The following is a 14098-nucleotide window of genomic DNA, read 5'->3' as shown; positions in this document are numbered from 1 at the left end:
GTGCCTGGGAAGGAAAGTTTGGATGAGCCTAGGCAGCCTTGTGAGCTGATGGCTTTGTCTAGTCAGCAGGGTTGGAAGGCAAGGAGAGTGGAAGATCAGTGTCCCGATACCTTACCTGTTACCTGTGAGGAGAATCGTGACAGTGAAGGGAATGTGCTTGTTTCTGAAGGGGTAATGACTTGCCTATGGAGAGAGCTACCCCAGCCTCCAAGCAGTTGTCTGGGAACAGCCCAGTGTGCTGGGACAAGGGAAAGGAGATCCCAAGCTGGGTGTCTGGGAAAGGAGAAGGTGTCTACAGTTCTTTTGTCTGTGGAGCAAACAGAAGGTGCCTTTCAGCCCGTGATGGTTGCAGTTGTCTCAGAGTTGGTTCTGGATTCAGCTAAAGCCCAGGAAGGGAAGCGTCCTAAGTTTGTGTCTGCTCAGGAGAATGGCGCTGTAACTAGGTTGCATCCAGTTAGTGTCTTTCCCAGAGACCAGACAATTCTGGTGCTTGTATTTTGCCTGTTGCTAATGTATCAGCTCTGTCCGATCAAGGCGATTTCCTAGCCAGGGCACAAGGAGAGCAGAAAGGTGATTTAATTGTGTTACCTACTGATAGTTTGGAAACTTGTAGCAAGAAGAAAAAGATTCCTAAGCTTGTGTGTGGCAAAGGGAAGGAGAATGCTTCTGACCCTTTGACTATGAAATCTAGCAGTTTGCCCGAAAGGGGATTGTGTAGGAATCCACCTGATAAGCCAAAGATGATCCTGGATGTAAGTAAAACCCAGAAAGAGTCTGTTGTTGCTCAGGGAAGTGTTCCTTTAGAGCAAGCCCTAGGTGAAGACGGTAAGGGCAGAACTTCTGTGAGGGGTGAATTATTGCTTAGAGAAGCTCCTCGGGAAAGAAATCCTCATGGTAATCTGTGCAAGCAGTTTGCTGTAGCTGAAGGGTGTGGAAGTGGTTTAATCAAGGAAGTTTCAGTTCCTGATAGCCAGAACTTTTCTGCTAAGAGTGAATTCATTGACTTTGCTTTGAAAAGATCCAGTGTGGATAGCTCTGTTGCCGGCACCCAGTGCCGAGAGGCTGAACAACAGCTTGAGTGGTTCGTTACCCGGTGTGCTACACCCAATAATCACAACGGGGTGGAGAAGCAGAAAAGTTTATTTGAAGCTTCAAATAGGTACAGGGAGATTTGAATCTCAAATCCTGTACCCAGAGCAGGAAGTTACACAGGCTTTTATACATCCTTTTTCCCAGCATACTTATGCAATAGCAAGCTGCCCCAAGTATCCATATAGCCAGCCAATCCAGTTCCCAGCTAGTTCCCTGGTTCTCTGTATCATTTGTTAAACTATACATAAAGCTGCTTTATTCAGCATTGTTCTTCCATATCTCCCCTGTTTGGCCTTGCTTAGTTTCAGGCAGTCTGACTCCGCAGCATATTGTTGCAGATCCTCAGCATAACTGCTGTGTGTGCCTCCAGGCGGGGGGGCCAAGGACACTTGGGCCTAGTACGCAGAGCTGCTGCGAGTTCCTCCAGGCGGGGGGGGGGGGGGCCAAGGACACCTGGGCCTAGTGCGAAGGGGCTTCATCGACACTCGTGGTCTTCCATCCCCTCAAGTTACCTAGTGGCCATGCCCCAGTGTCCCCAACAGCTCTGAGACGGAACGAAAATTGTTAGGGAAGTTGAACAGCCCTATATCCAAGTGGTGGTGCTTAACCAGTCTGTTGGGGGAGACGAGGTTGCTGAGAACGGAATGTCTCCATTCTGATTCTTTGAGTGAGCAGTCTGTGCTTCGGGGTCTGAGGACAGATTTGGTTACTGGTAGGTTTCAGAGTAACAGCCGTGTTAGTCTGTATTCGCAAAAAGAAAAGGAGGCACCTTAGAGACTAACCAATTTATTTGAGCATGAGCTTTCGTGAGCTACAGCTCCGATGAATTGCATCCGATGAAGTGAGCTGTAGCTACGAAAGCTCATGCTCAAAGAAATTGGTTACTGGTGTTTCAGGGCAGAACAGTTGTAGGGCTGAATGCTTAAGGATGCAGGGGAGAGCAAGCAAACGCTCACGCTCAGACTCTTTAAGACAGTGTCCAGCATTCAAATTGGTAGCAGCTGAGAATCTAAAAGCTAGTGTCTGTGTTGATGCAAATCACCTGACTGACTGGAAGAAGAAAGACTTGGGAATAGCTGATGGCAGAGAGAGGCACGCCCAATCCGCCAGTGAATTCTGTTAAGCAAGAGAAATCCGGGTTTGATCCTACAGGACAAGGAGAAAAAAAGAGAACTTAATTTCGCAAAGGGGAGCCACAGGTTAACCCTAAAAGGCCCAAACCCCAATGGTATTAAGCCAAAGGTGTGGCATGACAAAAACAATTGTAAATGGACAATGGATTTGTTGTTATTGCTAATGGTGATTTTTGTAACTAATGGTTTGCTATAACCAAAAACCGTAAAAATGTACAATGTGCCTAATCTTTTGGAAAATCCCGTGAACATGTTGAAAGTGATACCTAAGAAGACACCTTATGTTAAAAGGCCTTGTAATGCTAATGTTGACCTGTTAATGCCTGTAAACAGTATTGGAGATTTCACAGGAGAAAAGACATTCCAGACCTGAAAAACCTGAAGTCTTCTCTGTTTGGCTGGTTTGGTTTGCCTTGGTGTGCAGAGGAACCCGAGCCTTGGGCTGTAACTGCCCTTGCTCTAAGCAATGTGTCCTGAATTGGTACTCTCAGTTGTGTCCCACCAAGGGCAGCATCCTTACAATGGTTAACTAGGTCACGAACAAAGGCTCTTTGCTCCCGGTTTGGTAGGCCCCAGGGCAAAGCCCATCTCCGGGACATTTGCTATCTGCGGCCAACTAACGACCATGGATGGCCCAGCCCCCGCAGGAAGCCAGCCGACAGCCAAGGACTGAGGAGGGGTGGGAGGCAGGGACTCGCCTGGGGAACCTGAACAAAGAGGAAGCAGAGGGACAGAGCGGGGTACAGGGGGGCACCGCTTGGCTGGGGCTCTGGGGAGCCAGGCTGGACCTGAATGTAACATTTTTCTCTCTGGGCAAACCCAGGACTTCCTGTGGTGGGTGCAGTGGCCCCCTAGCCCCTCCTGTGTGCCCACGCAGCGGGGTGCCCTGCAGAGGCTGGCAGAGGGGCGCGTTGCTCCCCAAGATTGTACGAGGCTCCCTCAGGGTCTGCTTCAGTGGGACTTGGCGAACAGCGCTCGTGACGGGAAGCCAGGGGGCTGCTGGCCCAGGGGTCCAGCCTAAGGAGGCGGGGGAGCCATGGGGCTTGCCCTGAAGGAAGAGTGAGACCCCCAGGGAGTCTGGCGCATTGACGAGGGCTCCCAGAGGCTGCTCCAAAGCTGGGCCCATAGCCCAGATCCTCTTTCCCAGTATCACCTCCAGTGCCACTTGTTATGGGGATGTCTGATTATGAAAACCAAGACCCCAGTAAAAGAAAAAAGGTTTCCCTGATCCCAAAGGACCAAGCCCCAGACCCAGGTCAAATGATCACTTAGATCTTACCCCAAATACACACTTATAGCCAATTCTTATTAATTAAACTAAAATTTATTAAAAAAGAAAAGAGAGAGCGTTGGTTGAAAGATCAATATACAGACAGATTTGAGTTCAATTTCTTGAGGTCCAGATACATAGCAAAGACGGTGAGTTTATAGTTGCCAAAAGTCCTTTTAGAAATCGTCCATAGGTTATAGGCCAATGTCCATATTCAGGGTGACTCCAGTCAGCGACTGGGGCTCTCAGTTCTCAATTCCCCAAGGCAGGGCCAGCGGGTGAAATGGCGCCCGCCGGGGCAATTGTGCGCTCCCGCAGGACACCGCACTGCCGAAATGCCGCCACCGAGGAGAGCCGCCCGCCGAAACGCATTTCCGCGGTGGGGTGTCTGGCACCCGCCACAGCCTTCTGGGAACAGGAATATGCTATTCCCACAGAAACGCTGGGGACCACTGGCTTAGGGTTTCCCCTTCTTGAAACCCAAAGGAGATCTGTGATGAAGAAGGATCGTGTCCCCGGGGGTTTTTATACATTTCCAGCAACCTCTTGGCCTGAGAAAACAGTAGGCTTAACTTTCCTTCTCCCAAAGGTCATGGCAATTAACATAGGGTAATTAGCAGAGGGAATCCATTAAGCAGTTCAGATACAGGTTACCACAACCTTCAAAGAGACATATAGACAATAATACTGTTTCACTCAAGTGTCTTCCTAAATGTTAATATTCCTTTTTTGATCTTTGCATCAAAGCGATAGCCATAGACAAGACTCGTTTGCTCACATCACAAGACCTGAGCAAACATCTCCCCTTCCATCTCTAACAATGCAGGCTGGCATTTCAAAACTCTATTCCTTTACATCTCTTCCGAACCAGTCTCTAAAGTTCGGCTGTGGGTCATGTCAGTTTGTGAGGTAATTAACTCTTTCTGGCCCTGTGTCACCTTTCAATGAGATATTAATATTACACTCGTAATGTCACAACCATCCAACATAGAGGAGAAACTGAGGCAAACAGGGTATTTGTACAAATTATTTACAGCAAATTCCCACTCTGTCACAGGGAAGCCCGGCCGGGGAGCAGGGACGGAGTCACTGTGGGGTGTTTATGTGTTCCCCAGCCTGGGGGCAGCAGCAGCCGCTGGAGATTCAGAGCAGAGGGAGGGGGGATCCCTGCCCCCAGGGGGAGCTGCAGAGCAGGGGGCTTTTCCCAGGGGGATGCTCCCCCGGGCTGCCCGCACTCAGGGGACACACAGAGGAGTCGGGGCCCAGGGGCTGCCAAGTTGGCACCATCCCCAGCCACGAAAATCCATCCCCTCCCCCCTGGAAATGACCCTGATGATCAATCCAATGAATCTCCCGCACCAATGGATCTGGGAGGGGAGCGAAGACTCCTGCTTCACACATGAACCCGCCTCGAAAGGAGCAGCCGGAGGCTTCCTCTGGGGCCAGCTGGGCCCATCAGTGGTCACAGCAGTACCCTGGAGCTCCCTGCAAAGCAGCCAGGAGCAACCAGTATGGGAGGCGGGATACCAGGCTAGATGGGCCCGTTGGTCTGAGGCGGTGCGGCCAGGCCTGGCCGGTGCCATGGCACTGTTGGGGGAGGGGTGGCTGGAAATGACGGCCAGACTGGATCAGACAGCGCCCCCTAACGCTGCGCTAGTCGGGCCAGCCCTGACTGGTGGGGAGAGTGCCCCCTACCGAGCCCCCCACCCTGCAGCCCAGCAGCCCCTAGCTCTACAAATCCCCCAAATCTTGCTTCCTCTGACCCCACTTGGTGCCCTGGAGCCCCCCGACATCCTCCCCATAGAATTTTCTGCTGCCTCTGCCCTGCGGAGTCCCAGCCCCTTGGGTGCTGCCTGGGGTGGGAGAGGCTGGGGGTGGGAACAGACCAGCCGCTCCCGGCACTCACGGCCTGCTGCTCTTTCCCAGGTGGATCGAAATCGCCGGCAGCTCCAGGTCTGACCAGCCCCATCGTCACCGGGGTGCGCGTGGCAGCCGCCGGCCTCCTCTTCCTCGTGGCCTTCGTCTTCTTCAGAGAAACCCGAGCCAGTAAGTGCTCTGCCCAGCGAGGGAAGGGTTAAACCTGACGCTAAGCAGGGTGGGATGGGGTCACGGCTTGGATGGGGGACTTTGCCGGGAAAGCCAACGAACTGGGTGGGGGCTCAGCAGGGGGCCCTGTGTGAGTAATCCGTGTACAAACACAGCTGTTCCACCCCAGAGATAGCCACATGACAGAGCTGGGTGCGGGGTCCCCATATAACAAGCCCCCGCACCCCACCCCAGAGGTGGCTGCATCTCAGTACCGGGCAAAGGGTCCCTGTATAACGAGCCGCCGGCTCCATGCTTCTCAGGTACCTCGGATGCCAGGGGAGCCACCGGCCTGTGGATCAGGTTCGTTATAACGACTCACTAACGAGGGAGGACTGCGGACAAGAAAAGCCCCCTGAGTTAATCTGCCCATTGCCTGGTGCATGCTATGGTGTTGCGCTGCCCCCTGCTGGTCCAGCCCAGCCCAGCCCAGCAGGGATCCAGGCTCAGCACCAGCCGCAGAGGGGACACCCCCAGGTATCCTCATCCCTGCTGCCCTGTAGGGCGTGATGGCCGGGCGCTGGTACCAGGGGATCCCGATCAGCTCATGGGGGATTCTGGTTTGTGCCTGTGACATTCCTCTCCGGTGTTCTCAGGACCAGTGATCAGCTAGGTCACCCCAATCCTTGACTCTGGGAGCCAGCCTTACCCTGCTCTGCTCTGAGAACCCCCACTCCTGGGCTGTTCACACACAGCTTCTGGCATGTAAGCTGCTCCCAGCTACTTGCAAGCGAATGACACTAGCCAATATCTACGGTCCCAGATGCAACCAGTGTCCAGTCATGCCCACAGGACACTGCAAGCTTATATGAGTTCATCAATTTAACATAGAAATTGATATGTACCCGGCTAGTTCTCCCAAGGGGAGCCTCTGACAAACTGCAAACCAAACGCACTGCTTCTGGTAGAATAAACAAACAGGTTTCTTAACTATGAAGGTAGATTTAAGTGATTATAAATCAAAGCACAAGTCAGATTTGGTCAAATGAAATAAAAGCAAAATGCATCCTACGCTGATCTTAACACTTTCAACGTCCTAACAAACTTAGATGCTTCTCACCACAGGCTGGCTGGTTGCTCTTCAGCCAGGCTCTCCCCTTTGATCAGCACTTCAGTCACTTGGTAGTGGTGGTGTCTGTAGGTGTAAGTGGAAGAGAGAGAGAGCATGGCAAAATGTCTCTCCCTTTTATCATGTGCTTTCTTTCCTCCAGGTTTTGCCCCCCCCCCCCCTTCAGAGTCAGGTGAGCATTATTACCTCATCGCATCCCAAACTGACCAAAGGAAGGGGGGGTGACTCCCTCGAGGGTCTAACAGATTCTTTTGTTGCTGCCTCGGCCAACGTCCTCTGTTCCTGTGAGGCTGGGCTGGGGTTGTCCCACATGTGCCCTGATGAGGTGTGAACTGCCATCTGGAGAAGTTTTTGCCTGGGCTTGCTTTCAGCCATGATGATGCCTTTTCAGCCTCAGAACTATATCCATGAAATTCTAACCCATAACCTCACTGTAACATCCCTGTAACAATTACTCTAACGTCACTGCACCAGCCATGCTCCGTGCGTCATGAGCCTTCCGGAGACACCCGGCGTGACAAACGTTGCATTGGATCCCACACCGTCATGTTAGAAAGATGAACATGGGGGTGCTGGGTGTCCCCCCGAAGTACAGAGTGTCACAGTATTCCTCTGCAGGGAAAGGAGCCACACAGAGACCCAGCAGGTAGGAACCCCGGCTCCTCCCCACTCCCGATCGACCTGCCTGGGTCACAGGGCTCCTGGGTTCTCTCCTCGGCTTGGGGAGGGGAGTGGGGTCTAGTCGTTAGAGCAGGGGGGTTAGGGTACAGCATGAGGGAGGATGGGGGGCTCTCTGGGTTTGTTGGGGAATCTCCCTGCGGGTTGGGGGATATGACATTTACGAGGGGATTTTCTCTCTTTTGACACCAGCCCTTTGTGGGTGTTGAAGGCCGCGGCTCAGCAAGACCCCATCTACAAGTAACACACCCAAGGGGGTACCAGGGTGGGGCAGGATCCCTGGGGAGGGGTGGAGCTTGTGGGGGCTCCACCCACATGGAGCAGGGCCTGATTGACAGCTGCTGCTGGGCAGGACTAAGGAGAAGGTCCCAGAGGTAGCTGGTGTCAGCTGAGCTTCTTGCCTCCCTCCCCATCTGCTCCCTGGGGGACACTCGCCTCCCCTCCCCCTCTAGTTCAGGGACTCCCTCTGTGTGCCCCCCATTCTCCCTTCCCAGGCCCGGGGCTTTGTGTGTCTCCCCTTCACTTCTCCATCAGACCTTCCCAGCCAGTGACCTGCAGGAAATCCCCACCCACTCCTGGCTCACTAGACCCCACTCCCCTCCCAGAGCCAGGGTGAGAACCCAGGAGTCCTGACTCCCAGCCCCCCTCCCCCGCCCTAGCCCCTAGACTCTGCTGCCATCTCTGTGTCTCCGTTGCTGTGGGGTGGGGGTGGGGTGGCTGTGCCCATCTCTGAGCCCCCTGGCTGGACAGAGGGGTCAGAGCTGGGTGTGGGGTCCTGCTCCGGGCCGGCCGGGGGTGCAGCTCAGCGGGTGTCTCTGTCCATCCACGAAGGGAAACGGACGCAGACCCCGGTTAAGTGTCTCCTGTTCCCCTGACCCCAACTTTGACCCACATGGACCCCAGGAACCCCCTCACATCGAAACCTCCCCCCCCTTTGGGGTTGGGCTGCTGGGAGGGGGGTGGGCTTATGGGATCATCAGCTGGGATTGCAGTGTGTGTGTGTGTGTTGGGGGGTGTCAAGGTTCCTCCCCCACTCTGAACTCTCGGGTACAGATGTGGGGACCTGCATGAAAAACCTCCTAAGCTTATCTTTACCAGCTTAGGTCAAAACTTCCCCAAGGTACAAAATATTCCACCCGTTGTCCTTGGATTGGCCGCTACCACCACCAAACTAATACTGGTTACTGGGGAAGAGCTGTTTGGACGCGTCTTTCCCCCCAAAATACTTCCCAAAACCCTGCACCCCACTTCCTGGACAAGGTTTGGTAAAAAGCCTCACCAATTTGCCTAGGTGACTACAGACCCAGACCCTTGGATCTTAAGAACAATGAACAATCCTCCCAACACTTGCACCCCCCCTTTCCTGGGAAATGTTGGATAAAAAGCCTCACCAATTTGCATAGGTGACCACAGACCCAAACCCTTGGATCTGAGAACAATGAAAAAGCATTCAGTTTTCTTACAAGAAGACTTTTAATAAAAAAATAGAAGTAAATGGAAATAAAGAAATCCCCCCTGTAAAATCAGGATGGTAGATATCTTGCAGGGTAATTAGATTCAAAAACATAGAGAACCCCTCTAGGCAAAACCTTAAGTTACAAAAAAGATACACAGACAGAAATAGTTATTCTATTCAGCACAGTTCTTTTCTCAGCCATTTAAAGAAATCATAATCTAACACATACCTAGCTAGATTACTTACTAAAAGTTCTAAGACTCCATTCCTGGTCTATCTCCGGCAGAAACAACATATAGACAGACACACAGACCCTTTGTTTCTCTCCCTCCTCCCAGCTTTTGAAAGTATCTTGTCTCCTCATTGGTCATTTTGGTCAGGTACCTTTAGCTTCTTAACCCTTTACAGGTGAGAGGAGATTTCCTCTGACCAGGAGGGATTTCAAAGGGGTTTACCCTCCTCTTTATATTTATGACGGGGGGGGGGGGTTGGTGCACACACACGAATACCTCAGTGACTCCCCTCCCAGCCCCAGGAGCCCGACCCCAGTGTCCAGGGACTCACCTACGCCGAGCTGGACGGCCAGGTGCTGCAAGCCAAGCGGGGGGTCTGTCCCCAGCCCCCGAGCCCACCCAGCCCCACGTGTACGCCATGATCCGAGGGCCCCACAGTGAGAGCCCCCCGCAGCCATGGGGCGCCGGCCCCCAGGGGGCGACAGACTCACCCCCCTGCGGTGCCAGCCCCAGAGAACTCTGCCTTTAGGGAAGATTCAGGGGGGACGCTGCCCTCCCCCCACTGCAGCCCCTTCCCAACAAGCTGCTGTCCCCTTGCCCTGCCTAGGCCCACATGTGGGGGGCCAGGAGGAGCTCAGCACCGGGAGTGGGAGGGGACACATTGAGGTAGCTTTTATATTATTTTGCACCCTGTTAATTTCCAGATTTGTAATAAACATGGAACCACAAACCAGCCCCCCCCCAGGTAGCCCCCAGCCCCTTCTCCCTGCGCTGGGAGTGTTTCACACCTAGGGGAGATGGGATTGCTCGGGGGGGGGGATGGACGCGGCAGTGGGCCCCTCCTGCTCTAACCACTATACCCCAGTGCCCTCCCAGAACTGGGGTATATTATAGGGTCGTTGCCGGGAAGTCGGGTTTATGCTGAGTTTCACTGGCAGTAACAGAAACAGAAAGTGAGCGCTGGCTCTGGACACACTTCCCCTTTTCATGGATTTTTCAGTGGCTTCTTTAGCAATTTAGGATCTAAAGTTATCCCTCCCTCCCCAGGGCCAGAACCCATGGCCCCTCTGTCCCATCTCTGTCTCTGTCTCACACCAATTGGCTAAGAATAGCATCTGCAGCAACACAACCTGGGAAGGAAGTTGGCCAGGGCCCTCCACCCTCATGCTCCAGGGCAGGCGCTGGGCCCAGCCGGGTCAGGAAGGAACCTCTGCCCCGCTCCATGGGAGACAGTCACTCCATGGCGGGGGGGGGGGGCACTGTGTGTGTGTCGGGGGGATCCCTCCTCTGCTCTGAGCTGCTGCTCCAGGGAGGCTAGATGGGCCTGTTGGAAATGGTCAGGGCAGCCTGAGCCTGGGCACCTCTTGAGATTGCTCCTTTCCCAGCTTGTCCCCGGATGGGGCAGCTCCCATATGGGGCAGTTCCCATGTGGGGCTGGGAGGTGATGGGGGGGCGGGACCGGGCACCTGTAGGAGGGGATGTGGTTTGCTGGGCGTTGCAGGGAACTGGCTTTGCTCTGACCGTGGTAGATTTGGCCTGGAATTGCAGAGAAACCATCTGATGGGAAGAAAGGGGCCAAGCGCATCACGGGCTTCCTGGGGCTGCAGCCCCCGGCGCAGTTCCTCATTCCGCTCGCACTCGGGCCTCAGGCTCAGTGGAGCTGGACACCGGGGTGTAAGAGGCAGCCCTGAAGGGCCCCCCACTGCCCCATTATGACATCTGCTCTCACGCTCCTCCTCCTCGGTGAGTATCGGAGACAGCCAGAGCGTGTGCCCATGGTGGGGATCTGAGACCAGGGCGTGTGTCTATGGTGGGGCGGGAATCTGAGACGAGGGCGGATACCCATGTGGGGGATCTGGGACCAACATATAGGATCCACTTTCTCTGGGATGTGACCCCTAACTCCACTTTGCTTTCCAGGCTGCTGGCTGGCCAGGCACAGCGAGGTGCGGGGAGGTGAGTTTTGGTCTGTGGGGAAGACGATAACACCAGGGACGGGAGAGGGGATGCATGACGTGGGGAAAAGAAGAACTGAGCCCTTCCCCAAAACTCAACCCAAACTCCCCCTGTCAGCTCAGACCCAGCCCTGTTCTTCTGTGCTCCCCGCCTCCAACCCCATGGAGTCACTAGAAGCAGAATCTGGCTCCCGGGGTCTGACGAAGCAGACGGGAACCATCCCTTGGTTCAATGTCCTGCCCCCACAGGCTGTGGGGGACGACACGTGGATTTATTTCGGCTCATACAAACACTAACAGCGCCCGTCTGGGGACTCTAGATCCCCTCAGGGGAACCAAAACATTCATGGTCAGTGCAGTCGTGGGGGAGAACCCCCCAGATCCACCCCTGCCCCCAGATCCACCCCCCACAGCTCCCGCCCCTGCACTCACAGCCCCGCCCCCCTCCCCCATTCCCAAGGCCTGGGGAAAGGTGGGTCTTGTGTGACTCCTGACGGTCACAGACTGTATTTCCAACCCCGGGGTTGGGGGCAGAGTTCCAGGGGGCCCACAGGTCAGGCTCCCTGGCTGGCCTCGGGTGGGGCTGGAGTGGCCGGTGATCTCTCATGCAGCCGGGTCCTGAGCTTGGGTGAACCCCCTGCCCCCGAGCCCCATGGGCAGGCAGTGCCAACCCGGGTAGGGGCAGACTCCTAAAGAGGCTGAATGACGGATGGACTGAATTGGGGCCGGGGGGAGGAGGGGATGGGGTGTCTCTCCTGTTTGACTCCTGTCTCTTCTTGAAAGCAGGGCGTGAATTTCTCAAACCCACTGTCTGGGTGAGCCCCAGCCGGGTGGTCGCGGTCGGGGGAAGCGTCACCATCCGCTGTGAGGGTTCATACCCGGGCTGGGAGTTCTTTCTGCGTAAAGCTGGACACCCTGACCGGCAGCTGCGGACGGTGCCTGATGGGACCGTGGCTGAATTTCCCATCCCCAGTGTCGGCCGGGAAGATGGAGGGACCTACACCTGTGACTATCGCTCCATAACGGATCAGAATCGCTGCTCATATCCCAGCGACCCCGTTGAGATCATTGTAGGAGGTGAGGGAGGGGCCCGGCTCAGCGGCCCGGCTCCCAGCCCCAAACCCAGCCAGACCCTCGGGGCCTCTGCACCAATGGGACGCTCAGAGCCAGGCTCTGCCCTGAGCCCTGGGCCCAGCAGAGCGGACGTGGGGAGCCGGGGATGGAGTCACTGGCGGGTTCCCAGCCAGGGAGGAGAAGCAGCCACTGGAGATCTGGGGCAGAGGAAGAGGGGATCCCTGCCTCCAGGGGGAGCTGCAGAGCAGGGGGGCTTTTTCCAGGTAACACATCAGTTACGGGGTGATGGGCGGAGCTGAAGGTTATAAACCTCAGTGGATAGTAGAGACTTGCACAGTCCCCTACAAGTCAGTGGTGGTACTGAGCATAGAACCCAGGAGTCCTGGCCCCCATCCGCCCTGCTCTCACTGACTAGACCCCATTCCCCTCCTAGAGCTGGGGAGAGAACCCAGGAGTCCTGGCTCCCAGCCCTCCCAGCAGAGAAGCCAGGGCGTGAATGGACCCTAGAGACTGGACTGGCCTGTCACCCGCTAGGGAGCAGAGCTCTGGCCCCAGGGGCTGGGGTTGCTCCGTGTCTCATGCTGTTAGCCCAGGGCTCAGAGGAAACTGGGCCCCTGTGGAAAGGCATCCAGGAGCCCGTCCCCAGGGCTGCCGGGTCTGACCCCCACGGAGGCCGCGTGGTGAGGACGGGCCCCAGGACTGGGTGACGGGGCCTGTGTCTCACGGCCTGTCTGCTTCCCCCTGCAGAGCCCAGCTACCCCAAACCCAGCATCTCCCTGAGCCCCAGCGGGGGGGTCTCCCTGGGGGGAGCCGTGTCCGTCTGGTGTCGGGGGCAGCGCCAGGGTGTGCGGTTCGTGCTGAACAAAGAGGGACGCCATTTCCCAGCTGTGGATTCGAGCGGGTTTGGGGCTGTGTTTTTCATCAGCAACGTGAGCCGGGAGCACGGCGGGAGCTACAACTGCTCCTACCACAGCAGATCGGAGCCGTTCACCGCGTCGTCCCCCAGCGACCCCGTGGAGCTGGTGGTGAGAGGTGAGGGGCCCGGCTTGGCGTCCCTGTTCCCAGCCCCACCCCCAGCCAGACCCTCACGGGGGCTCGGTGCCAATGGGACCCTCAGAGCCAGGCTGTGCCCTGAGCCCTGACCCCGCAGTGGGGACACCCAGCCGGGGAGTGGGGACGGAGTCACTGGGGGGTTCCCCAGCCAGGGGGGAGCAGCAGCCCCTGGAGGCTCGGGGCAGGGAGGCGACTTTAACGCTGCTCCTTGTGCGTAGGAACCATGAGTCACTATTTAATCCCATGATGGCATCCCCTCTGTTCTCCAGGCCCCAGCCGGGGCTGAATGAGGCAGGGGCTGCAGGAGAAGCGGGGGCTTGGTGGACACGGCTCTGGGCTGGGACCCAGGAGATCTGGCCCAGCTCCTGGTGCAGCCACAGACTCTGTGTGATGGGAGCACATCACAGTTTTCAAAAGTGTCCTTCCTTGGGGGGAGGGGGGGAGACTCAATCTTGGGGGATCTCAGGCCGAGCGCCCACAAACCGGGATGCCCACAGTTAGTGGAGATTTCTGCAAATGCTGGCCTCAATAGTGCTGGATCCCTTGTGTTAGGGGCGCATGTAGGGCCCCCCCTCCCCATGATCAGGGCCCCATTTTGCCAGGCGTGGCATAAACATAGAGTGAAAAGACAGTCCCCGCCCCTGGGAGCTCACTAAGGAAAGTGAATCTGTCTGTGACTCAGTTTCCCTCTGTGTAGAATGGGGATAAAGACCCCTCCCTGCCTCCCAGGGGGCTGACTCCCTTCCTGTGTGGAGCATGTGCTCTGCGAAGCCGGGCGCCAGAGACAAGCTTGTGAGTCGCTCTGTGTTCAGGGCAGGCTGGACTCAGGGAATGAGGCGGGGCCAGACACGGGCATATGAGGATCCCAAGTACGAGGGAGCTGCGGCTCGGTATCTGTGGGGCTGGGAGCGCAGCTTGCAGGGCCGGGATTCTGGGTCAGGGGGACTCTGGGATCTGGGAGAGAATCTCTGTCCAGGACCCCTGGATCTGCCCGGGCTGG

At 56.0% G+C, this 14098-nt stretch overlaps 1 protein-coding gene across 1 annotated transcript in view; it reads left to right on the top strand.

The window, feature by feature from the left end:
• Nucleotides 1-14098, top strand: part of LOC144279003 (immunoglobulin superfamily member 1-like) — a 143638-nt gene that overhangs the window by 19001 nt on the left and 110539 nt on the right. Inside the window, 2 exon segments of the mRNA XM_077840415.1 lie at nucleotides 11758-12048; nucleotides 12793-13077. Coding sequence (XP_077696541.1) covers nucleotides 11758-12048; nucleotides 12793-13077 — 576 coding nt within the window.

The sequence above is a fragment of the Eretmochelys imbricata genome, chromosome 23 (assembly GCF_965152235.1).
Source record: "Eretmochelys imbricata isolate rEreImb1 chromosome 23, rEreImb1.hap1, whole genome shotgun sequence".
NCBI lineage: Eukaryota > Metazoa > Chordata > Testudines > Cheloniidae > Eretmochelys > Eretmochelys imbricata.
Note: the sequence above shows the minus strand (reverse complement) of the source record. Positions and strands in the feature narration are given on the sequence as shown.